Here is a 26,863-nt window from a genome sequence, read left to right as displayed (position 1 = left end):
CATTCAGCTCCCACTTATAAGTGAGAACATGCAGTGTTTGGTTTTCTGTTCCTGTGTTAGTTTGCTGAGGATAATGGCTTCTAACTCCATCCATGTCTCTGCAAAGGACATGATCTCATTCCTTTTTATGGCTGCATAGTATTCCATGGTGTAGTTGTACCACATTTTCTTTATCCAGTCTATCATTGATGGGCATTTAGTTTTTTTCCCAATGTCTTTGCTATTATGAAAAGGGCTGCAATGTACACAGGTGTATATGTATCTTTATAATAGAATGATTTAGATTTCTTGAGGTAATACCCAGTAATGAGATTACTTGGTCATGTGGTATTTCTGCCTCTAGGTCCTTGAGAAATGTCCACACTGTCTTCCACAATGCTTAATCTAACTGACACTCCCAACTTCTACCAACAATGAAGAAGCATTCCTTTTTCTCTGCAACCTCACCAGCATCTGTGTTTTTTTTTTACTTTTAAATCATAGCCATTCTGACTGGCATGAGATGGTATCTCATTGCGGTTTTGATTTGCATTTCTCTAATGCTCAATGATGTTGAGCTTTTTTTATATGTTTGCTGGCTGCATGTAAGAGACATGTCAGCTTATTTTTAGAAAGCTGCATTTAAAAATAAGTACTTAATTTTGTTGGGGAAGGGGCTTGATGTGCTGAGGATGGTGAAGTTTTCTTAGTGGACAATTAAAATCAAATTCTCTGTGATGAATGCCAGATATCTCAGCATGCCATTAATTTCTATCTATAATTAGAGTAAAATTTTACTCATTTAGATGAAATAAAAAATCTTTATTAGTAAAACCTTGATGACTTGGCCCTATAGAGTAATAAATGCAACTGTATTAATTTCAAAGGCTTATTTTCATTTATGCTAAGAAGTATTTGCAAATACAGATCTTGCTCGGCTTTGATGTGCGATGGTGCAGGGTCGTTTGGAAAGAGCATTTAATTTTGCTCAGCAAAAGTGCTCACACCAAAATGCCTAAGAAAGGTGATAGTCTTCAAGGCATGCATGGATGGGGCAGTGAGTTCAGAGCTGTGAGTGGGACCAGGGGTACTGTGATGATCACCCTTCCCTAGGAAGACTTCCAAGTCCTTACCCTGCAACTCTGACAAAATGAGACAAGAGGTTGGAGTGGCCCAATTTTGGAGCCAAAAGAGTTACATTTCCTCGAAGGGTCTGCAGGGAACTCCCTGGGTTGAGCCTTAGCAGAACCAGGAGGAAGGAGGGAGGCAGAGTTGCTTTGTAAGTATTTGGGGATCTTATATGGTAACCCGAATTATTCTCTGGGAATGGGACATTGACACATTTGAGAACTAGAGAGGGCTTGTAGCCGTGTATTTTCTGGGTGAAGGGAAATCTACTTCTGTAACTGGATAAGTGGTGCCCTGTGTTACTTGACTGATCAGTCACTGAGCTGCTGAGGATGGTGAAGGGCAGGGGAGTCTGGACGCTGTCCGTTCACCAGCATGTACTGAGCACCCACTCAGTGCCCCACACTGCTTTGGCATTTAGGGCAGTAAGGAACAAAGCAACCTGGGGTACTGCTCCCCTGTTCAGTGTGGCTACGGACAGGAGGCAGGCTGGGCAGGCGCTCTCTTCCTTCCCCAGCTGCCGTGGCATAGCAGACTCTCAGATGCCATCCCCCTTGGAAGTGCTCTTGGCCTTGGAAGGCCATGAAAGGCCAAAGAGGTCCAGGGGAGCAGGCTGTCGGAGCCTTTGAGCCAAAGAAGAGCTCAGTCCAGTCCTTGGGGGAGGAGACTGGGAAGAACCTCCTTCTGGGGATTCTGGGATAGGGAGGAGGATCTTAGAGAGGCAGGGCCTGTGTCCAGCCTGTGCACAGTGGAGAGGCCCGCCAGGGGTGGCATGTACCCAGCATGCTTAGAATAGTGGCCCAGAGCATCCCACACTGCCAGCAGCAACACCAGGTAGTGGCAAGGAGAAGGCAGGTTGAGGTGGGGTTGAGGTGGCAGAAGGAGCACCAGCCTTCCACCAGGGTCTGTGACTCCCGAAGCATGAGGACAGACTGGCCACCCTCCTTGGACCATGTAAAGTCTAATTAAAGAAGAGGAATCAGGCTGGCAGGAACAGGGGAAAACAAAACAAAAAAGCAGGTAAGCTCTAAATCCACGTTTCTTCACGGTCCAGAACATGGAGCCCTCCCGCACAAATAACTCACCATCTTCCTGCGCCCAACTATCACCAGACCTTCGGCTCACAGGAAAATGCAAGGTAGCTAACTGGAACCCTGGTGTCTTCAGTACTGCACAAAGCCTTGTTCAGCACCCAGCACAAGCACCATCCTATAAAATCCCCCGCAAACTTTGTCTCTTTGCAGTCAGCTTTTATCTTGCTGACTTGCCCAGTGTGCCCTTGCAACGTATTTTCATGCTTTTTCTAGTACATCTGCCTTTCTTTACCCACACCTGTCTTGGTAAAAATTCTTTCTACTGCCTGTGCAGCACCGGCTCCAGAGAGTTGCTGCCCGTGACAGACCCAGACCACATTACCACATACCACACCAAGGTATCTCCCTTATTTTGGTGTTTGAACTTTTGATTCCAATTCTATCCGATCAATTATAGTGGAAATTGATTAGTGATGCAGCACCAAAAAACTGCTTTTTTTTTTTGTTTGAGACAATGTCTCCCTCTGTCACCCAGGCTGAAATACAGTGGTATAATCACATCACTGCAGCCTCCAACTCTTGGGCTCAAGAAATACTTCTGTGTTGGCCTCTCGAAGCACTAAGATTACAGGCATGAGCCAAAGCACCCAGCTCAAAATGTTTATTACATGTAATATTTATAGCACATTTTAGTTGTGCAGGCATCACACATTTTATAATTCTATTTGCTGTATAATATATCCAAACATATAAAATTGTTTAGGACCTAACGCTATATACTATGCAGATAAAACACAATTATTGACCTTTTACAGAAGACATGGAATGCTGTGGGATGCTCCAGGGAAGGCAGAAGGAATGTGGGAGCCGAAGCTGAGTTTAATTTGATTTTAAAAGTAACAGTGACATTATTTGTACCCTGATGAAAATGGTGCAATTCATAGTTGTTACATAAACAGAAGGCTCCTGGGAATCTTCAGGAAGATTGAAAAACAAAATAATAAAGCTACAAGTATTTTAAAAATAGAGAACAGTCTTAAACTCTGTACACTGGCCAGGGACCAGGCTGACGCTCAGCCGATGGCGTGTAGGGTGAGGGCTGACATGGGTTTCTTACCTGTTCGTCCGTCAGGATTTGGACGTGGCGAGTACAGATGGCCCTGAACTCATCTCTGGAGATGGTGTTCGTTTTCATGGTGTCAAAATTCTCACAGTCCTGGGCGATGGCATGGTAATGGGAAGTCACTGCTTTGTGGAGACGAGCCAAGAGGTCTCTGCTGGCCACGGCCTTGGGAGAGGAAGGCGGCGAGCTTTTGGGCATTTTCTCAGCCCACTCATCAGCTGTCTGGACAAAACAGAATGGAAATTGACCCATTTGAGAAATAATCAACCACCTCTGCTCTGGGCTTCTCACCCAGGGCAAGTCCCAGGGAGGCCCAGGGAGGTGGGAGGAGAAGCCAGAAGACAGCTGCACCCTGGAGGTGGGTTAAGGCGGCCTCCAGCCCCAGGACAGGCCCAGCTGAGCAGAAGCCTGGGTTTCGAGCCACCAAGGGTCAAGTGAGTTTCCCACAGGGCTGAGCAGTGCCCCTGGAAGGCTGGGCGGCCAGCACAGTGCCCAGCTCTGGGGAGGGCACAGCTTTTGCTCTCATCTATTCACGTCTTCAGTCTGTCTTTGGGTTTGATGAACAAACACAGTGAGAGCGTTCCCTGAGAGGCCGGGGAATGAACAGTTCATGCCAATTTAGTTGATGTACTCATAGTGGTTAAAATTTGAAAGGCGGGTTTTGATGACTGTTGTGCCATTATACTGCACCTAAATGTTCCTTGAAGTCTGAAACTTTGTGAGACCCACAGGGACTTAATTCTAGGGAATTAAGTGTGGTGGCACCTGCGAGGGGTGACCTCCCCACAGTGGACATGGGTCCCGGGCCTGGTTTAGTGCTCTGCTTCCCTCCTTGGGCATTGGAAGTCTGGGGGTTGGGGTGTGGTTTAGGTCCTCATGACACTGTCCGTGGTGCTGAGTCCAGAGGAGGAATGTGCCCCTAGCCAGTGCTCAGGGATTTCCCGGGAGGAGGAGGAATTGGCTGTGGAGAAAGAAGGACAGCACAAAGACTCTTTTACTGATGTGCTGGCAAGAGGGCCTGTGGCCAGGTGAGCTGGGAGGGGCCCGTGGAGGACTGCATCCCACCTTCAGCATCTGCAGATGTTCACTGTGTCAGACATACGTGATAGAGGGAAGAGTCAGCGAGGTGAAGTTACTCAGTGAGCAACTGCGGACGGACAATAACAATTGCAAGGGGCCTTACCCTGGGGATAGTTGGGAGGAGGCATGGGGAGGCTGGTTCCACATTAGGGGAGACCGGGCTCCACGCTGACGTCAGGCTTGGGAACTGGGACCCCGGGGATGAAGCTGGTGGGGCAGCTGAGTCTTGAGCCTCCTGTGGGGGGTGGGGAGAAGTGGGCAGGGGCCTGTGAAGCAGCTCTGATGAGCATCTACATGCTGCAATTAGAGAAAGGCTCCCAAAGCCAGGCCAGTGGCTGCTGCATCAACAGGGCAGCTCCTGGAGTATGCTGACCTGGAAGGGGCGGGGCTAGAAGACAGGTGTGGGAGTCAGGAACAGGTGAGATTCTCTGGGTGACCACACCCGAAAGCTTTTCCTGTACCTGGGTGTATTCTGAGATATATGACTGGGTTTCCCCAAGTCAAAACCCACCATGGCTGTGATCTTTGATACCAGCTCCTACCGTGCACTCCAGCGCCATGCTAAGGGCTTCTACAGAGTATCACATCTAATCCCCCAACTACTATTTCTTTCTTTCTTTTCTTTTTTTGAGATGGAGTCTTGCTCTGTTGCCAGGCTGGGGTGCAGTGGCATGATATCGGCTCACTGCAACCTCCACCTCCCAGGTTCAAGAACTCTCCCCCCTCTGCCTCCGGAGCAGCTGGAACTATAGGCGCCCACCACCATACCCAGCTAATTTTTTTGTATTTTAGTAGAGACAAGTTTTCACCATGATGGCCAGAATGGTCTCGATCTCCTGATCTCATGATCCACCCGCCTTGGCCTCCCAAAGTGCTGGGATTAGAGGCATAAGCCACTGTGCCCGGCCCTCCCCTAACTATTAAAACTCGGTCATGTTCAAAGCAACTGCAAAGTAATGTATATATTAGATGTTACTATCGTTTATGACAGAAAAGTCTGAATAATGTATGAAGTCTTTCTTACTTTATGAAATTGTACCAAACACAGGATGCTGCTGGCAGTATCCTCAGAAATATGAATCTGTACATGTACACTCAAGCTGAAGCCCACCACATCCTCCACCATGCAAAGGCTGACGGAGTTTTTATACGTGTTCATTTGGAGCTGTTTGCAAAGTAAATGAATGTCTCTTTTATTTTAGAAAATAAAAGTGATATTGCTGATGCGTTTTGAGTATTTTTAGAATTCCAACACTTGAAAATGCACTTCCCAGATCCAAATACACAAGCATTTCCCTAAGGGATGTTGGCATCAAGAGGGTAGAGGAACCTCTCCTGGACATACAGCCATAGCTCTCAGTCCATCCTTATGGTTTCAGACCTTCAGGTCCTGAGGAGGACGGGGCTCCATGTAAATATTACTGGAAAGAACATAGGTGGATGGAGCCCAGCTCCCATGGGAAGATGGGAGTCCTGGGTCTGAGTCTAGACTCTGCCTCTACCCGGCTGTGTGCCCCTGCAATAAGCTGCTTACCCACTTTTTGCCTCAGTTTCCTCATCTATCCAAGAGGAATAAGGGCTCACCTGAGATGAGTGTTCTCTGAAAGTATTAAATCATGAAACTAACTGGAAATACGATGAGTCTAACAACAGACTTGGAAGAATTCTAACAAAGCATTATGTGCAACCTTAGGTTAGGATGCTCTAAACTCCAGAGGAAACTGAACAGTTTTCTAGCAAAATTCAATATAATTGAATTAGCAAATAAAAATTAAATTTAAATTGAATTAGAAAAGAAAGTATTTTCCTATACTTGAATATTAGAAAAGCCTGAATAGACAGGTAACCACAAAAGAAATGAAAAAGGCTGTTAAAAGATCTACCATCTATCACTAAAAAGGTGTCAAGCCCAGATGATTTTAAAGGCAAGCTGTAAGGAACACTTAGGGAATAGTTAATTTTTACATTAGTCAAAATATTCCAGAACACAGAGTCATATTCTTGTTATTGCACATTATACAAATACCAAAAGATGATAAAGAAAACATGTCAAAATAAAAAATAAAAATAAATCTAGTTATGGCCATTCGTGCAAAAATTATAAAATATTAGAAATATTTAGCACCATATTTAAAAATGACACACCAAGATCAACTAGGGCTTATTCCATGGATAAGGATGCAAGAATTAGCAAATCTTTCCATTCCTTACTTTGTGAAAGGCGTATGTCAACAGACAGCAGAGTCATTTGACAAAATTCAGCAGCTATTCTTGGTAAAGTGATATACAATAGAAATAGAATGAGACGGATAAACTATATGGAAATAAAATAAACATTGTAAACATGAATATTAATAAAAATCTGTAAAGGTTATACTAAATGGATGAAATGCTAAAGCACTAAAATCAGGAACAAAATAAGCATGATTTCACTTCTTCTCACATTTTAGAGGTTCCACCTTTCGAAATAAGAAGAAAATAAAATCAACACGTAAATGTTCAAAACTGGTATCATTATTTGTGGATATTATTGTTCAGTTAGAAAAATCTCAGTGGCATTTAGGAAAGTGGCTGGATTCAAGGTAAAAATACAAAAAAGCAATGCCATTCTTTTATGGTCACTATAACCAGTTCAGGATTGAGATGTGACAAAAATTCCCATTCACATTAATGACAAAGCTATTGAATACCTCTGGATAAATGCTATATGAAACGTATAAGACCTACACAGGCATACCTAATTTTTTTCACTTTGCTTTATTGTGCTTTGCAGATATTGTGTTTTTTATAAATTGAAGGATTATGGCAAACTGTGTCAAGCAAATCTATCAGTGTCATTTTTCCAACGGCATGTGCTCATACCGTGTCTGCATGTCACAGAGAAATTGTTCACCAAAGAGTCAATCAATGGGGCAAACTTCATTGTCTTTTTTTAAGGAATTATCAGTGCCACCCCAGCCTTCAGCAGCCATTGACACTGAAGTGGGACCCTCCACCAGCAAGAAGATTACAAGAAGATGACTTGCTGAAGGCTCAGAAGATCATCAGCATATTTTAGTAATGAAGTATTTTTATTAAGCTATATAATTTTTTAGACATAATGCTATTACATACTTAACAGACTACAGTATAAACATAACTTTTATGTGCACCAAGAAACCAAAAAATTCATTGACTTGCTTTATTGTGATATTTGCTTTGTTACGGTCTGGAACCAAATCAGAAAGCCTTTGAGGTATGCCTGTATAAACAAATGCTGTACACATGGGCAAAGACTTCATGACTAAAGCCCCAAAAGCAATTGCAACAAAAGCCAAAATTGACAAATGGGATCTAATCAAACTAAAGAGCTTCTGCGCAGCAAAAGAAACTATCACCAGAGTGAACAGGCAACCTACAGAAAGGAGAAAATTTTTGCAATCTACCCATCGGACAAACGTCTAATATCCAGAATCTACAACGAACTTAAACAAATTTAAAAGAAAACAAACAAACAACCCCATCAAAAAGTGAGCAAAGGATATGAACAGAGACTTCTCAAAGGAAGACATTTGTGCAGCCAACAAAAAAGCTCATCATCACTGGTCACTAGAGAAATGCAAATCAAAACCACCATGAGATACCATCTCACGCCAGTTGGATGGCGATTATTAAAAAGTCAGGAAACAGATGCTGGCAAGGCTGTGGAGAAACAGAAACGCTTTTACACTGTTGGTGGGACTGTAAATTAGTTCAACCATTGTGGAAGACAGTGTGGTGATTCCTCAAGGATCTAGAACCAGAAATACCATTTGACCCAGCAATACCATTACTTGGTATATACCCAAAGGATTATAAATCATTCTACTATAAAGACACATGCACATGTATGCTAAATGCTGTACTATTTGCAATGTCAAAGACTTGGAACCAACCCATATCCCATCAATGACAGACTGGATAAAGAAAATGTGGAGCATATGCACCTTGGAATACTATGCAGCCATAAAAGGAATGAGTTCATGCCCTTTGCAGTGACATGGATGAAGCTGGAAGCCATCATTCTCAGCAAACTAACATAGAAACAGAAAATGAAACACCTCATGTTCTCACTCATAAGTGGGAGCTGAACAATGAGAACACACGAACACAGAGAGGGGAACATCATACACTGGGGCCTGTTGTGGGGTCGGGGCAAGGGAAGGGAGAGCATTAGGACACATACCTAATGCATGCAGGCCTTAAAACCTAGATGATGGGTTGATAGATGCAGCAAACCACCATGGCGCATGTATAGCTATGTAACAAACCTGCACATTCTGTACATGTATCCCAGAACTGAAACTAAAATTAAAAAGAAAAATGCCTGTGTAAAGAATATACATATTATTTTATGGTTATTAAAGCAAGATTGGAATAAATAAAGAGACATATTATGTTTCTGGATATAATGACTCACTTTCAAAAGAGAAGCCTTTCTCAAGTTATAAATAAGCTTAATAGAATTCTAATAAAAATCTCAATGGATATTTGGGGGAATCATCAGACATACTGATATCAACTCTGATATTAAAAAATAATATGTGAGAATTACCACGAAATTTTTGGAAAAGGATAGGAATGAAGGTTTTGACTCACCAGATATTAAACCTGCCATAACTTTGATATAATCAGAGTAACAGAGATAGGTTCTGAAATACGCAAATAAATCAGTGGGCAGCTACTCTGGCTGTGAGAACTAAGTCTCTACTGTGGCTGAGTCCTTACATCATAAGGCCCGTTTGTTACAGCATTAGAAAAGTGTTAGAAGACAGTGTGGTCAACGTAAAGGTAACCTTGGGTAGGGGTGGCCATGCTCTCAGGCGGGGACACAGTGCCACAGGTGCAACTGGGGGGGACTTGGCCCCTGTTGGGGTGATCACTGTGGGCCTCCTTGAAGAGGAAACGACTGACATGGGTGCCATAGGAAGTGCAGGCAGAAAGGGATTAAAAACCCAGCCCAGAGGATCATGAGGTCGGGAGATCGAGACCAGCCTGATCAACATGGTGAAAACCCATTTCCACTAAAAATACAAAAATTAGCCAGGCATGGTGGCAGGTGCCTGTCATCCCAGCTACTTGAGAGGCTGAGGCAGGAGAATCACTTGAACCTGGGAGGCGGAGGTTGCAGTGAGCCATGATCATGCCACTGCACTTCAGCCTGGGCAACAGAGAAAGACTCCGTCTCAAAAAAAACCAAAAAGCAAAATCCAAAAACAAAAACAAAAACAAAACCCTGCCCGGGAGGTAATATTGTCCTCCTCAACAAGCTGATGGATGTGAAGGTCTGATGGATGGGAGGCTAAGAAGTGCCTGAAGTCACAGAACCAACAGAGTGGCACCCGGATTCTACCCAGGCTACCGGCCTGTAAACACACGCTTCCCTAGATGTGCCGAGAGCTGCAGGCAGGGTCCAGGTCATGGTGATGGCTCCCCATCCTCACCTGGGGAGGCAGGGGACGGACATGGGCACTGCCATGGAGAAGCAGAAGCAGCTCAACTGCATGGTGGAGCAGGGAAGGCGCTGGGCACCTACTGACCTCCATTGCATGGAGGTGGCTGACCATCAGTGCAAATACTCATTCCCTGCTTGCAAAAGTAATGATTGTATGTTCACTACAGAAAACTTAGAAGCTACAAAAAGGCACAAAGAAAAAAAAGATTACTGAAACCCCACCCCCTGCTGCCACCACTGTCATTGTCTCAGTGCACAAGAGAGAAACCACCAATCTAGGGTCCCCAGGCCCCATGGATGCCTCTGCCCAGAGAGCCCCCACCCGCTGCTGGCGGAGAGCGCCTGGGTTTTCCATCAAGGGCATTTTGGCTGAGAATCTGTTAGGCGCCGTATTCTGGTTCCCATTTCACATTTTAGCAAAGCTGCTCAGCCGCCGCCAGCCTCGCTCGCTCGAGTGACTGGAGACACCAGGGAGGAACAGATGGCTCTTGGTCTGGCGCTTCTGTGTCCCTGGCACTTCTCACGTGATCATTATATCTGAATGAGGGAAAAAATAATGCTTTTTCTATAACTAGAAGAAATGTTTCTCCTAATCAAAAAAGACACCACTATCTTCAGATGCAAATGACACGTTCCAATATTAACTGCGCTTTACATCAAAGGCCCCCTCAGGACAGGAATCACAGCTGCAACAGGAAGAACAGAGCTGAAGGAAAGGCTGGGGCTCAGCTCCACCCCATCCATGCTGGGCCCCGAATACCTCAGGCTTCTCCAGGGCCTTCTCATCTGGCAAAGACAAGATCCTGGTTGCTTCTGGTGACTTTTAAAGTTCAACAAACAAATAAACAGGAGTGCAATCAACTGCACTCTTGGTCTGACCTAATTGGAGAACAATGTACAAGTTCTGAAAGGGTTTTATTTCATTTCTTCAATGGTATTCATGGGATCTTGTTAAAGCACACAATTGCCCTTCTAGATGTGGTAAAGACAGCCTGCTGCTACCAGAAGGAAAATTCTTGCCCCTTTCTTTGTGACTACACCATAATATTGGCAACATACATAAAAGAAATAATGTCCCAATACATGAAGCATACAGTCATCCAAGAGGCTACTAACACCCCACTTTTACGGTATGCTTCCCGATTTCAAATGTATCTATATATCTCGCTGGTAAAAAGCAAGTCACAGCTTCAGAATCTAAACCTGTGGTTCTAAAATTCTCCCATGACATGGGAATCACTCAGGAGGGCGCCCCAACAGCCACAAGTTCTGAGTGGGTGGGAGGGAGGCAGCCCAGGTGGGGGGTGGGAGGGAGGCAGCCCAGGTGGGGGGTGGGAGGGAGGCAGCCCAGGTGGGGTGGGAGGGAGGCAGCCCAGGTGAGGGGGTTGGAGGGAGGCAGCCCAGATGGGGGAGTTGGAGGGAGGCTGCTCAGGTGGGGGGTGGGAGGGAGGCAGCCCATGTGGGGTGGGAGGGAGGCAGCCCAGGTAGGGGGTGGGAGGGAGGCTGCTCAGGTTGGGGGTGGGAGGGAGGCAGCTCAGTGGGGTGTGGCCTGCTGTCTCTCTTATTGTCCTTGGCTCTGCCCAGGGTCTCTCCCAGCAGGCACAGCATGGCTGCCTGCTGCGATCTGGTGAAAGCCCTTCAGGAAGGCGCAGTGCTGGGATTCCCAGCCCAGGTCCTGGCCTCCGGCACCAGGGCCAGATCTGCCCTCCTTCAGCATCTCAGAGTGCGCACCTGAGCAGGAGACAGCACCAGTAACCCAAGTGCCACCTGCCAGGGCAGAAGGAACGTGGCCAGGACCAGCCTAGGCTGGAGGAGGGGGGCTTGGGCCTGCAGAACAGGGATAGCCCACAATAAAACGAGGGTTCAGGCTGCTCCTGTCTTGTGACCTTGGGTACGATACACCCTAAATTGACCTCCCTGGCCTCAATGGGGTAAAGTGGGAATAAAAACAGCCAGCTCTTTGGAAAGTTCAAGGTGAGAGGACTGCTTGAGCTCAGGAGCTTGAGACCAGCCTGGGGAACATGGCAAAACTCCATCTCCACAAAAATTAGCTGGGGGTGGTGTGCACCTATGGTCTTAGCTACTTGGGAGGCTGAGGTGGGAGCATCACCTGAGCTTGGGAGGCTGAGGCCACGGTGAGGCTCATCTTGCCAGCCTTCATGACAGAGCAAAACCCTGTCTAAAACCAAAACCAAAACAGCTACCTTAAGGACAGGCCCGGGATTTCACCAACACAGCCTCAAAGTGTGTGGCCTGGAGCCTGCCACACTGCTGCTGCTGGTGATGACAGATATTTCCGCAGGAGTCAGGAACTCGGACAGATGTGGGTTGAGTCCTGTTCCTGACTAACACCAGGCTATCATGAATGATCACAGGATGGCGCAGCCTGATGCCTATGACTGCCTGCAGCTCAAACTACCCTCCAGGGAGTTGTAGGCATGTCTTCAAGAACCCAGACAGGAACCCACACTGTGGCCATGCCACGGAACCATGTCTCTTGACCAGTGGCCGGGAGCTCTGCACAGCAGGGCTGTGGGGGTGGAACCACAGGCTCGTATTCAGGCGAAGACCTGGTGCCGCCATCTTCTAGCTGTGACTCGCTCATGCAATCACTTCACCTCTCCGGGCTTGCATTCTCCTCTGAGAAGTGGGGATACCCACGCCAGTCGGAGAGAACTGCCCTGCCAGAGTCACTCCTGGAAAGACGGGCATTTTCCAGGACATCCCCCATGCGCTTCAGGAAGGAGCTGTTGGCTGGGTGCGGTGGCTCACACCTGTAATCCCAGCACTTTGGGAGGCCAAGACAGGTGGATCACCTGAGGTCAGGAGTTCAAGACTAGCCTGCCAACATGGTGAAACCCTGTCTCTATTAAAAATACAAAAATTAGCCAGGCGTGGTGGCACATGTCTGTAATCCCAGCTGCTCGGGAAGCTGAGGCAGGAGAATTGCTTGAACCCAGGTGGCAGAGGTTGCAGTAAGCCAAGACTGTGTCACTGCACTCTAGCCTGGGCAACAGAGTGAGACTTTGTCTCAAAAATGAAAAAAAAAAAAAAAGAAAAAAGGAAGGCACTCTCCTCCCTGGAGTCTGCAATAAAAGTGAATTAACTTTCATCCTACAAGGAACTCACCTGCGTGGCGGCAGGGAACGCTCTAAGGGAGAAGCTTCCTTACGCAACCCAAGTCGGGGCAGGAGCCAGCCCCGAGGTAAGAGTTAAGCCCTGTGCAAGAACCAGCTAGAGAGGGGAGGGCAGGCTCCCTAAGGGTCAAGTGAACCCGAAATGTTGTTAGCTCACGTTCGGTTTTATTGTCCTTCTGTTTCAACAGCTCTACGAGGTGGTCCTAGTAAAGAGCCTTCTAATATGCTGTCAATATGTCCAGCCTTGTTCTTGGCTGGCTTTAAAACCAGTTTTCCACTAAATTGTATCCTGAACAACTTCTATGGTCAATTGGGAAGAGAGAACTTCACAGAAAGCAGGGTGGTGGACTTGTCAGAGCCTCAGAGCTGGAGAGGGAGTGGCACACATGCATGTGCTTTCTTGGGGTCTGTTGCCTCCATGGCCCCCGTGCTTCTGCTCTGCTCTCCCTGTGTCCATGCTCTTTGCCCGGGGTGGGTCTCTGTGGCGGCTCTCACTACAGAGGCTGAGAGTATTTCCCTGCCCCTTGGCTTTGGATTCCACCATAGGTCATGCTCTGGCCAGTGGAATGTGGGTGATTACCATGTGATGGAAGGATGAAGGAGCATTTGCATAACTGGGCAAGCCCTCTTGCACCTACACCATTGCCTGAGAAGACAGGCTCTGGCCATCCCACAGGACGGAGGAGGAGGAGGAGGAGGAGGAGAGAGATGAGGAGCGGAGCTTAGCCCAGCCTAGATCAGCCCCCACAGCTGTGAGAACTGAATGGACATTATTGTTTTCTGGCCCTGAGGGTTTGTGGTTGCTTGTTACGTAGTGATGGCTGACTGCTATAGTTCTGGGTTTCTAATGAGTTAAGAAGTACAAGGGGATGAGCTTAGAATACAGAGAGGACAAGTAAGCTGTTGGGCACAGATGGCTTTTTGATTGTCAGCATTCCTCGAAATGGACATATTGCAAGGAGGCTTTGTGGCCCCCAGTGGGTGTCCAAGATGGCAGTCACCTACCCTAGAGCAATGGTTGTGACAGAGTGGCTAGCAAGGTCCCTGTGGCTGCTAGACTAAAAATATATCTGCATATTAATGTAATTATGAAGGTATAATCATCTGACTGTATGATTCATATACTAAGTTTTGTTCTAAATACTTACAGAGACAATTATGTAGTTTTTTCTATGATTCCTTACAGGAGAAAAAAAAAAAGTCCTGAAACTTCACACAGAATAAGAACTCAGCAGGTAGCAAAAACTCCTCATTAGAAACACTCAGTAAAGAATTCCTCACTTCCTTTTAAAGAATGGTGTAATTACTTCTAAGAATTGAAAAATTGCTTCATTTGATCAAATATTTTGATTAGCAAAGAAATTAATTGTACTGTATCTTCATTTGTATTTACAGTGAATAAATGAATGCTAAAAAGAACAACAGCAGCAAAACTGCCTGTCAAAAAAAAAAATAAATAAAGTGGAAGCTCTGAGGAAGCTGCCTGCTGCAGACCTCATGGACACTCGCCTCCGAAGGGGTGGGCACTTCCCAGAAGGGAGCCTCCGGTGCATCAGGAGGTCAGGCCCAGGTGACCGCCCGATGGGAGGAGATACTCCAGTACGCTGTTCGCACAAGTGAGACAGTTTCACCACAATCCCAGGCACAGTTCCAGGCTTTCTGGTGGCACAATTGCCGCCCAGGTCTGGGATCTCTTACCACACAAGGATTCCTTCTGGGCAATGAACAACAGCTAATCTGAAGAATCTAGAACTTCATTTGTAAAAGCCATCAGTCAAGTCAATTCAATGAGTGCTTGCTGACCCCAGAGTAGCAGCAGCTTTCCTTCCTGCGTCTCCTTTACCCAGGCACTGGGCTGGGAAACAGGGAATCTTCTTCTCTGGTCCTCACGTCACCCTGTAAGGCAGCTGTGTGTCTCCCTGCTGTATAGATAAAGTAAGTGGGGCTTGGTTCCAAGCTCCTGCCTGCTGGTGCTGGAGATGGAGACTGACTCCAAAGCCATGCTCTTTGGATTTCACCACAAGTCCAGCCATCTAACACATGTGCAAGAACACAGAAGCCTACTGAAAATCTGCACTCAGCAACACTGACCAGCGCCCATGACGTGCCAGGCACACCTCCAGGCAGGGGCAACAGTGCAGTGAACCAAAACCCCTACTCTGGAGAAGGTGAGGTTTTGAGACGTCCACCCTGTGAGGCAAGCAAGGGTGGAGCAGACTGCCCTACCAACCTGGCCCCTCGGCTCCCTCACAGAACCCTCTGCCATGGGCTTCCCCCACTGCCCTGCCCTGCCCTGCCCTGGCCATGCCCAAAGTGTGGTGCCTTCCCAATCCCTGGGCTCTGGAAGCACTGACCCTCCTCCCAGGAAGCCCCGTCTTCCTGTATCCACCCACGCTGGCTCCTCAACTCAAGCTTCTATGCTCTGTGCAAGCTCATCAGAAAGCCGTTTCTGCCCATCCTTCCACCACTCATACAGAGTTAGGTCCTCCTCCTCCTCATCCTCCCCCTCCTCCTCCCAGCTCTCCACGCTTACCCAGCCATACAGCTTGACGTCCACAAAGGATCCGTACCAAGACCTTTGCCAACACCCATTCTACAAATCCTCCAGTAGCATGGAGTTGCCATAAAATGCAAAGAAATAAAAGGGAAGCATTTAAGCCACCCTTCGACCCTTTCATGATTCAATAAATTCATGGGTGAAGTCATTTATAAAAACTGTTAAAATAAATTCTTCCACCCAAATAAATTCTATGCCACTTAATCACCTCATTACTAAACATTAAACAGGCACACACTGGAATAGGATAGAATACCAAAACAATAAGGAACACACACGTTTGGTGTTTCCCGCATTAGGTACCGGGCAAAGCTCTTTCTGCATTCACTTGCTTGATCCCAACAACGATCCTCGGAGGCACACACTGAGCAGGTCTCATTGCACAGGAAGGGAGCAGGGAGCATGGACCCTGGAACTGGCTGGCATTCGAATCCCAGCACTAGCATTTCTAATGGTGGGACAGGGAACAAATGCTCCTACCTCTCTGAGCCTCTGTTTCGTCCTCTGCAAATGGGGTTACTTGTCCCTGCCACAAGCCTGGACCCCAAGGCCTGGCCCAGAGCCAGGCACACTGTTGGAAATGGATGGATGCTCGGTGCCACAAAGAATAATTAGCACTGAGGCAAAGGATCCTTTAGCAACACAATGTTTACTTCCTGGACTGCAGGAAGGGTACTCCCAGTAGCCATCTTGCCACGAGAGTACAATGAACAAAGAAAAACACACACATTTATTCCTTACGCATTTGGGGTCATCCTCACTGCTGGGTCTGATCTCCATTGGTTGGAGCCAGACCTCACAATCTAAACTAAAACCCGATTGGCTAACAACTTAAAACTTTTCTAAACAGGTAAGAGCAATGGAGAGCTGGGACATGCCTGTGAGCACGTCCAGCACAGATACGTTGGTTAAAGTACAAGGACATAGAATGGACTACGTGCCTGTAAGCATGGCGTGTCTAACAGCTACAGAGGATAGGGCTTCATTTGGGAAGTTATTAGCACACTTATTCTTTAACAAGAAAGGGAACTTTAAAAAGGAACTTTTCTACTTCCCACACACACATTCTCATCCTCACGTGCTGAGTGTTGAATGTGGAGATTCATCCAGTCCAGTTCAGCCAGAACCTCAGCAGCCACATTACAAGTTACTTTCCTAGGTGTGTGATGATAGTTGAGATGGTGGTAACAGCTGTATTTTGGATTTTCTCTGAAAGACTTACTTGGGACAATACATTCTTGGATTGAGGGCTGGCTTCCTGATAGGATCATGACCTTGTAGAATCACTGGCACGGCTCAACTCTGATGCTTAATTGATCCAAAAATGGTTGTTATGGCTCTGGAGGGAACCAATAAATGGGAAGCCTGCCTGGGCTGGTTGTCCCATTGTCCCTTTATTTTGAACATACAGAGGGCTTTCCGTGGTGGCTAGGAATCAGGGAAGAATCCTGATCTGGATTCAGGAGAATGCAGCGGGAGTGCTCTGAGGATGCTAGAGCGGCTGATTAACACAAGGTGGGCGCTGGAGGTGAGCAGGGCTCCTGGGTGCTGGAGGAGGTGAGCAGGGCTCTCTCATGCATTTCTGTAGGGCCTGGCTAAGGTCTTGGCATGGGGGTATGCTGCGTAGGGCTGGGGCACAAGGGAGAATGAGACCTCATCCGTGCCCTTGGGAACATGGGACTCTTGGGTTTGAGAAAATTCAACCACACAAATTAAAACAACGATCAGAAGTGCTGTCTGACATGCTTCTTCCAGCCTCATGACAGGTTCATGACAGCATTGTCTTCTGCCCGACACAGCTGTGTTTGAAAGGAGGCCTCTCTAGTGGGGAAGAGGTCCCATGTGACCACCCTCCACAGGGCCCAGGTGGGGAAAGCCTGGTGTGGCTGGCCCCCTCACATTCCTGCAAGAGGCATCAGAAATTGTGCCTCTCTTTCTTTGGAGGCCAAATCTGTGCTACTTCCGGCAAAGCCCGCCTGGCAGGTGCCAGGTTCCTACCCTGTCCACACCACCAGGAACCGGGGTTGGATGGGCACTCATACTCCTTCCTAAAGGGAGGCTTCAGAGCCAGGCAGGGATTAGGACGCATGCTCGGAGGAGCTGCAGTGTCACCATAGCCAACCGGGACTTACGAGAAAGTTTGAACAGTAAAAGAATAACTCTGTAGTTATTCTACATAACTAATAACAGTAATGCTAATATCTTAAAAATTTATTTAATTTATTTACAATTATCTTAGAGCCCTTTCCTGAAAAGGAAACTTCTTCATTCTTTATCACAGTCATTAAAAATACATGGGAACCATTATGTTTACAATAAAAAGAAAGATAAATTGAAGTCACAGTGGCAGCAAATATAAATATGGTGTGCATAAAAGATTACAAACATTCTGATGTACTTTGCAGTCCCTTCAGTTGAAAACTACATTCTTCCACTTCTGTCTCAGAACAAAAACCATCTTCAAGTTGTTTAACATATAACTGAATGACTTTTGAGATCATATATTTCCACACAAAGTGGGAAAAGATCTCATTGGCTCTCTGCTTGCTAGAATGTGACAAAATAATTAGTCTGTATTGAATAAGGATGTGTTTTGTTAAAAAATTCATTATTTCCATGGTAATAAAGTAGAAAGATTTTTATATAGGTTTCTACTATGTCTTTTAAAAATTCTATTTCTGCTCTGAGAGTTATTTTTATACTCACTGAAGAAACTGAAATTGCACTTTAAGAGAAATGTTAAACAGGAACAATTTTCTAAAAACAAGGTGATACTCTACACTTTGCACATGGCATTTTGAATGTAAAATGTTTTTCTAGAAGTGAAGAAGAGGTGTTTGCTGCGGGGAGAAATCCAGATGATATTTTCCCAGTTTGTGGGAATCTCACGAGAAGGTACTTGTGCAGCCGTCTAGGTCTTCTTCTTCTTTTGTTTTTTTTTTTTTTTTCTGTTTTGCTTTTCCACCAAGCCACTGGGTAGCAATTTTGCTTCAATGCCTTGTTCCTCTTTTATGCCTTCTAAGTCAGCGCCTCTCATCTTGAATGGGGACGTGATGGCTTCCAGGCACATGGGACCAACTCCTTGCTCCCGTCTGAAAAGACACACGTCACCTTCCCTTCCTAGAAGCTTGCAGGCCTCTGAGCCTCCTGGGCTGGTTCTTAAGCCCAGGACAGTGCCAGGAGGATGACCCCCTGGCCTGCTGCACAGGAAGATTCCTGAGCTCCCCCACCATGGGGCCCCGGGGTGGGCTGGTCTGCACAGCAGCAGCCTGGGACCCGCACTTTGAGAAGTGCTGTCTGGCTTGAGTGGTACTTAACTAAGCAGTCTTAGGAGCAAGGAGGAGGGAGGACTCCTGGCCAAGCCACACAGCAGCGGCAGGAAGCCCATGGCCCCTGCTGTGAGAAGAGCTCAAATCTTTTTCACATGTTAGTGTGACAGGTAGAGGAGGCATAAGATTAACAGGAGTTTTGGAAGACAGATTTGGTGGCATACTCAATGTAAGAAATGGATTATGAGTAGGTGTAAAATTGTCATCTTTACTCTGTGCGCTTTCAGTCTACTCAAGGTCTTACGCAGTGTCTTAACTACGATTCCAGTTGTTCTCTCTCTGAGAATGGATTGGTTTGGCTAGGGATTACTCACGGTGAACTGCTTTGTAGGGAGAGTTGCTGACTGTCTTAATTACATTTTGGTAATCTCCTTTTAATTACTTACCTCCTGTGCATTCCCCAGAGGAAAAGGATGGGTGGTATCATATTTAATGAGCTTAAGGATGATGCATTAACTATTTCTATTATTCGTTACTTCGTTTCCCTTCTATTAAGAAAACACAACAAGCCGGAATTAAATTTGAGAATTCTTCAAGATGAACACAGTCTCAGGTTCTTCCCCGGCTGCCTTCCCCTGCAGCCACCCTGGAGGAGGCTGGCCTGCTCCCTCACTCAGGAGACATCAGCGATTCTTCTTTATTCAAAGGGACCTAAACTCTGCAGCCAAGACTGCAGGGCCCAGGTGGTCTGTCTCTGCCACCACCTCCTGCTCCACTGGCAAATAAACGGGACAAAACAAAACTCACACCTACTCTGTTATTCACTATGACCAGAACCCCTTGCTCTGTGGTCACTCCCTCTCCTCCTGCCATGTCATGTTCCTTGCAGTTTCACGCTGCCCTTCCTGCCCAGAAGTCACTTGCCCAAGGATTTACTTGTCCTCCTGGTAAATGCACACTTTTCTGATTTGTCTAAGCTCAGGTGCTAGCTTCTTGGCCAGGTGCATCCTCCTAGGCCAATTTAGGGGTTGATCCCACTGAATTCCCAGAAAACAGATTGCACACTGCCAAGACAGGGCAGGAGGTGGCCGGTGCAGGGGTGCGTGCTGCAGGGACGGTGACACCTCTGCATCCGTGGTTCCCAGTCCACCATGGTTGATCCCCGTCTCCAAGCACCTTTCTCCTCTTCACCCTTGCCATGATTTTTTCACCAGGATGTTGAGCAGGGTCTTCTGGAGGTGAAGTCGACTCTTTGTGAAGAGAACTGGGCAGAACTAACCAATGTTGGGGGAGGCAATCTGACGATACATAAAGCTTTACGAATGTTCTTTCTTTTGTCTGGCAATTCCAGGGTCAGCAGAGGCTCCTTGTGACTTGTGCATGAGGACACTCAGGCTACACTGAGGCGGGGCAACAGATGCAGAGTTTCAAGCCGTCTTCTCCACTTGCAGATCCTTTAGGGATATTTTGCTGTAGCCCCCCAGCAGCCGAAGACAGTCCCCATGTCACTCAGAGTCAAAGCCAAAGTCTTTTCAAGAACCCCAAGCTTATGGCCACCTGGGCCCCTTTCCTCTGGCCCCATCTCCTTAGACCTCTCCTCCATCTGCCCTCTCCTGCGGGTGCCATCGCACTAGCAGTGGGCCAGTCCCTCGCCCAATGTCACTGCTCAGATGTTGCCACTTGACAGGCCCTCCTTTCTGCTTTGCTCCATTTTTCTCCCAGCTGCTGTTGGAACCTGACATGTGACTGAGTCACTCACTCCTGCCCTGCCCCACTTGCTAGAATGAGGGCTTCTGGAGGCAGGGACTGCATCTGTTTGGTTTGCTGCTAAACCCAGCTAAGTGCCTGGTACACATGGGCTGCAGGAGACATGTGCCATGAGAGAGCGAATGAACCCACACGATGGAATGGCCCATGCCAGGTGAAATCCATGCTTGAGAGGAAAATGAAGACCCCAGAGAATGCCAGTGCTACCACAGGAGTGAACAGGCCAGGGGGCCCCTGGAGGAGAGGCCAGCAGAGCCAGAAGAGGAGAGCTGGACCCCTTATCGATCACATCAGCACATCAGTGAGTAATGCCTAAGACCAATCGTTCAGGAAATGGCACGGTAAGAATATTACTGAGAGACAGAAACATATGCAGCTGAAGAAACAGCAAAAAATCAAATTGAAGGGGATTGCTTTTGGGGAGCAGGACAAGGAGGTTAAATGGGTGAGTCAAGTGATCCCTGTTTTTAAATCTTTTGCAACAATTCAATTTTATTTCTATATGAGCATATGTTATATGTTGATACAAATAAAAAATATTTGTTAAAACAGGCTTGCAAGAGTCCGGAACACAACCCCCAAACTCAGCAGTATACACTGTCTAAAGGGCATTCATATAAAAAAAAAAAGGACTGGGCATAAACATGCTGAAGTATTAACACTAGTTGTCTCAAGGAGTGATTTTAATTATTTTCTTCTAATGTATCACACATTCCAAACTGTGTATAATGTACATAAACAACTTCTATGAATGTTAGCTTAAACCCATATGAAATTGTCAATATTCAATCATTTATGACTCTGAAAATGGTCATGTCATATAATCCAACCCAATAGAACAGAATTATTTAAAAAAAAACGGGGGAGATGTTTCAAGATCAATAAAACTATTCCTATCCTTTGACTCCGGTTATTTTATTTCTTGGACGTTTCCTAAGGAACACACCCAAAATGTGGAGATAGGTTTCCATACAAAGTGTTCACTGCAAATTACAGAGGCAAAAGCTGGGAAAAGAATCCTAAATGCTTAAAAATAAGGGAGTGGGTAGAAAGTTACATAGATCTTTTAACTGATGTTTGGAAAACCTTTAGTTGACAAGGCACAATTTAACATTAAGTGGAAAAACGCAGGATACACAAATATATATACACTGTCATCTCCACTCTGTAAAAAAATGCATTAAAAATAGGAAAAAATAAAGATCTCTAAGGCAGGGTGGGGTGTAGAAAGAACACCATCTCTGAAGCCAAACCCTCCGGCTTGCCACTACTTGGTGAGCTCAGGTGGCTACTTGACTTCCCGGACCCTGTCTATTCTGCCTTCCCCACTGGGCATGACAACGAGATGAGAAAGTGAATGTGAAGGGCCCCGAGCTTAGTAGGTACTCACTAAATGGTGGCTAAGGTTGTTCTTGTCATCATACCCATCATCGTGGGGTCTAGATTACTGCTATCCTTTATATATAAATATTTGCATTTTCCCCAGTGTCTCCCATGAATATATATTTCTTTTAAAATGACAAAAAACATAATCAAATAATGAGGGTCACTATAAAATAAGAGCAAAGACAAGCCACAGACCAACGGAAGGTATTTGCAACCCACATGCCAATAAAGGACTGAAAACCTTTGAGGTCACTTGAAGATGACAAGACTTGAATAGCTGCCAACCCTTGAAAGTGTTTAACCTTATGATCAGATGGCAGAAGTTAAAACATTAAACAATACCCAGGGACAGCAGGGATGTGGAGTGTCAGGAACTCTCCTGTACTGCTTGTGGGGCCGTGCACTGGGATGACTAGTTAGGGGGACTCTCCTGTACCACTGGTGGGGCCGTACACCAGGACGACCAGTTAGGGGGACTCTCCTGTGCCACTGGTGGGGCTGTGCACTGGGACGACCAGTTAGGGGGACTCTCCTGTGCCACTGGTGGGGCCGTACANGGACTCTCCTGTGCCACTGGTGGGGCCGTACATCAGGACGACCACTTAGGGGGACTCTCCTGTGCCACTGGTGGGGCCGTACACCAGGACGACCACTTAGGGGGACTCTACTGTACCGCTGGTGGGGCTGTACACTGGGACGACCACTTAGGGGGACTCTACTGTGCTGCTCGTGGGGCTGTTCACTGGGACGACCACTTAGGGGGACTCTACTGTGCTGATGGTGGGGCTGTACACTGGGACAACCACTTAGGGGGACTCTCCTGTACCGCTGGTGAGGCTGTACACTGGGACGACCACTTAGGAGGATGCCGGCGGTGTCTGCGAAGCTGAACATGGAGCCACCCTCCCATCGGCAATTCCATGCAGAATAGCTCCCGTGTGTGCACACAAGGAGACAGGCACAGAAGGGTGACTGGATGCTTTGCTTGTAATGAAGGAAACTGAGAACACCCTGCATGCTCATTATCAGGGAGGTGATGACTGAATAGCAGCATGTTATTCTCAATACTATATTCAGTTAATAAATTGTGTTTTTTTTGAGACAGAGTCTTGCTCTGTTGCCCAGGCTGGAGTGCAGTGGCATGATCTCAGCTCACTGCAACCTCTGTCTCCCGGGTTTAAGTGATTCTCCAGCCTCAGCCTCCTGAGTAGCTGGGACTACAGGTGTGCCCGCCACCATACACAGCTAATTTTTTTTTTGTATTTTCAGTAGAGATGGGGTTTCACCATGTTGGCCATGCTGGTTTTGAACTCCTGACCTCAGGCAATCTGCCCACCTTGGCCTCCCAAAGTGCTGGGATTACAGGCATGAGCCACCACCTTTTTATAGCAGCTTAAGTGCGTGAACTAAAGCCAGCATATGAACATGGATGAATCTTAAATACATTACTACAAGCAAGAAAAAGTAAGTTGCAGATACAACATTCAATATACTGACTTTTAAAAAAGAAATTCCTTTTGGCTTTAGTTATTGAAGTTCAGAATGCCTTAAACTGCAAAAATAGTGTATTTTGTTTGGAAAGTCATCTAAATGGCAAAGATGAAAAAAAAATCACAAAAAAGACAGTGTTTAGGAACCTGGAGTCCAGGCTTACAAATCAGCTCCACCCGCCACTCACTAGCTGGGTAACTATGGATAATACTTAATGTCTTCGTGCCAAGGCCTTGTCTCTCAAGTGGGGTATTAACAGCTGTATCTCATTGTGACCTCAAAACCACTACACCTGTTAATGTACATACAAAGGACTAGAAATAGTGGAGGGTACACAGAAAACATGCCAAAGTGTTTGCTGCTGTTATTATTAACCTCAAACCTCAAAAATGTTCATGCTGTTTGCTTTAGTAATCTCACTTCCCAGATCGTCTTCTGTGATCTAAGATTCCTCAGAACTCTAAAACAACCAGATAAAACAAGCTCCCAAACTTCTCTGAAAATTAAAATAAAATGAAATAAAAATTTCCAACAAAGTAAAGGATGCATATTCACCTTCTAATACTCTGTGTGGAATTTATACCAGGTTTTCATTCAGAGTGAGCTAATTGCATGAGGTGATTGCCAATTTATCTGATATGGTTTTAATCAATTATCCTTTTTGTAAAAACTAATTTTAGCTCATTTTCAAAGAGACGCTTATGTGCTGCAGACATTCTTACCTCCTCAAGGAAACAGCTAAGGTTCTGGAGAAAATATTTCCAATTGATATAGGGGGCCAGATGAATTCTTAGTTTCCTCAAAAAATAATGATACTGATTGTCTGTTAGGTTGTAACAGAAATCCTTAAGAACTTGTCCAAATTCTGTAGCCTTTACAAATCCTGTATCCTCTTTATCCAATGCAGAAAATGCCTAAAAAGAAAGAAAATTTAAAAAAAGATGGCAAATGCTACTGTCAAATGAATACTTCTAAAACACTTTCCTTAAGTACTGTACTGTTTCTGCTGAATGCAAATGAAACCTAGTGTATAAAAGTACCTTGTAAATTCTAAATTACTAAATAAATGCACCATTATTGAAGGACTAAGACAAGTGAAATGGGAACATAGCACAGGAGCTTATGAGTTCTAGAGGAAATTCTCCTTACTTGTTCTGATTTGGATGTGGGGAGGAAGGAGAATAAAGAGGAATCCTGGTCCTGAGCCTCTGGAACCTTCCCAATGGAAGCCTCCCCCCTGCTCCCAGAATCCCTGTTTTACAGAGCAGAGTAGAGGGTAACTTGCTCAAGCTCTCCGGACCCTCACATTGTAGTTCCTATAAGAATTCATTGGAGGGACCACCCTGACCCCACCCCTGTCCTTCACTGCAAGGTTTGTGCACCAAGGCTGCTGTCCTTTCCTGAGCCTCTGCCAGAGCCCAAGTGGCCCCAGATCATGGGACGCTGCCCCGTGGCTGCTGGAGCAGCTGGGGCACACATTGCGAACCCTACAGTAGAATAGTTAAACTGAAAAAGTGCAAAAATGTGCTATAAAAAGAAAGCACATTTTTTTTCCATCTGTCGAAATAAAATCATTCATTTTTATTGCACCAGGAAATCTGCACCCAGGGGTCGATTAAGAATCTTTTCTAAAGGAAGAATTTGGTGTGCCTGCGAACCCCATACACCCTTGTGGTTAATGCTCACTGGGGACTAATTAGGCACACCCCATTGGCCCAATGGGTGATGGCATGTGTGTAATCAAATTAAGCTTAAAATGTCAGATAGCTTCATGTTTTCATGTAGTCCGTGGTAATACGAGGTAGCTGTGTACAGTGGGAAATCCCCTACCCCTACTGCCAGAAATCGGTCTGGGAACCTGGGCTGGGCTGTCCACCGTACGCCCTGAACCTTTCTAAATTTCAGTTTCTTCACTATAAAGATGGACTTAACTCGGAAGATGGGTGTAAGTTTTCCTAAGTTTACTGGAAAATGCCTCCATCCAGGTACCTGATCTGTGGGGGTCTCAAATGTTAAGGAGAATGATCATAAAAATGAACACAGCCAACTGTGCCGCAGCAGCAGTGGCAGGTGTGAAGGGGAGCATCCTGCTACGCTTAGCTGGCCAGGCAGCCCCTACCCACTAATCCCTCACACCAGGACTCTGGAGCCCACCTTACTTCCCTACACCAAGGAAATTGGGATGTGATTTACAAAAAAAAAAAAAAAAAAGTTTAAGTCTCAGGAGTGGAGAGTGAGTGATTTCCATTGGTCTTCCATTATTTTGGCCCACCTCCAAGAGTCTGAGACCCTAAAAGGGTCACTAGCCTTGATTTCTTCAAAAGTCAAGACACTAAAGTTGATCCCATAAGAAGTCATGGTCAGTAAAGAGCACATCTCAAAGATCTTCAGGACTTTCATTCTTCAAGCCACCTGGATATGGAAAAGAAGGGCTGGGACAAGTCCATTTCCCCTTTCTCCTCGTGTTCCGGGCTCCGCTCTGTAGTCCCCATGTGGCCCTGGGCAGGCTTATTCACTCTGAGCCTCAGTTTTCCCTCCTGTAGAGTGGAATCAGGAGCCTCACCTTACAAGGTGTGATCAAACAGAAAAAGACTCATGGACTCTCATTAGGGCTTGTGGCCCCAGGGCCCCGAGAAGCCCTCTGGAGTGTGTGGTGCCAGGACTCCATGATGTCAGAAGGGATGCTCATGGTAGGGATTGAGAGTTGCTGCAACTGTTTGGGCTGTGGGTGCCAGCTTCCCACAGGATGGTTCCCACGTGCTGCCTTGTTCACCTCCAATGCCTGCCCTCTGCAGATGGCATCTTCCCTTCTCGACACTGATACAAGGGGAAACTCACGTGGGAACGCCACCTCACCAGGAGGCTGGTTCCAAGCACAATTCCCCAGGACAACAGCAGGGTCCACAGCATTACTCCACACACACGCATCATTCCCTACACGCAGGCATCACTCCCCACGCGCAGGCTTCATTTGTTATACGCAGGCGTCACTCCCCACGCGCAGTTGTCATTTGTTACACGCAAGCGTCACTCCCCACACGCAAGTGTCACTCCCCACGCGCGGGCGTCACTCCACACACGAGCGGGCGTCACTCCACACACGCGCGGGCGTCACTCCCCACACGCGGGCGTCACTCCACACACACGCGGGCGTCACTCCCCACACGCGGGCGTCACTCCACACACACGCGGGCGTCACTCCGCACACGCGGGCGTCACTCCACACACACGCGGGCGTCACTCCCCACGCGCAGGCGTCACTCCCCACGCGCAGGCTTCATTTGTTACACGCAAGCGTCACTCCCCACACGCGGACGACACTCCCCACACGCGGGCGTCACTCCACACACGCGGACGTCACTCCCCACACGCGCGGGCGTCGCTCCCCACACGCGGGCGTCGCTCCCCACACGCGGGCGTCACTCCCCACACGCGGGCG

General features: G+C 46.7%; 1 protein-coding gene across 1 annotated transcript in view; it reads right to left on the bottom strand.

Annotated features, from left to right (window-relative positions):
* Positions 1 to 3,177: 3,177 nt before the first annotated feature.
* The window catches only part of EFCAB6 (EF-hand calcium binding domain 6), a 253,299-nt gene continuing 229,613 nt past the window's right edge, over positions 3,178 to 26,863 (bottom strand). The window contains exons 26-27 of the mRNA XM_017529516.2: positions 24,147 to 24,338; positions 3,178 to 3,486 (exon numbers count right to left, since the gene is read on the bottom strand). Coding sequence (XP_017385005.2) covers positions 3,178 to 3,486; positions 24,147 to 24,338 — 501 coding nt within the window. The remainder of the gene's footprint in view (positions 3,487 to 24,146; positions 24,339 to 26,863) is intronic.

The sequence above is a fragment of the Cebus imitator genome, unplaced genomic scaffold, assembly GCF_001604975.1.
Source record: "Cebus imitator isolate Cc_AM_T3 unplaced genomic scaffold, Cebus_imitator-1.0 Scaffold59, whole genome shotgun sequence".
Lineage (NCBI taxonomy): Eukaryota > Metazoa > Chordata > Mammalia > Primates > Cebidae > Cebus > Cebus imitator.
This window is presented reverse-complemented; position numbering and strand designations above follow the sequence as displayed.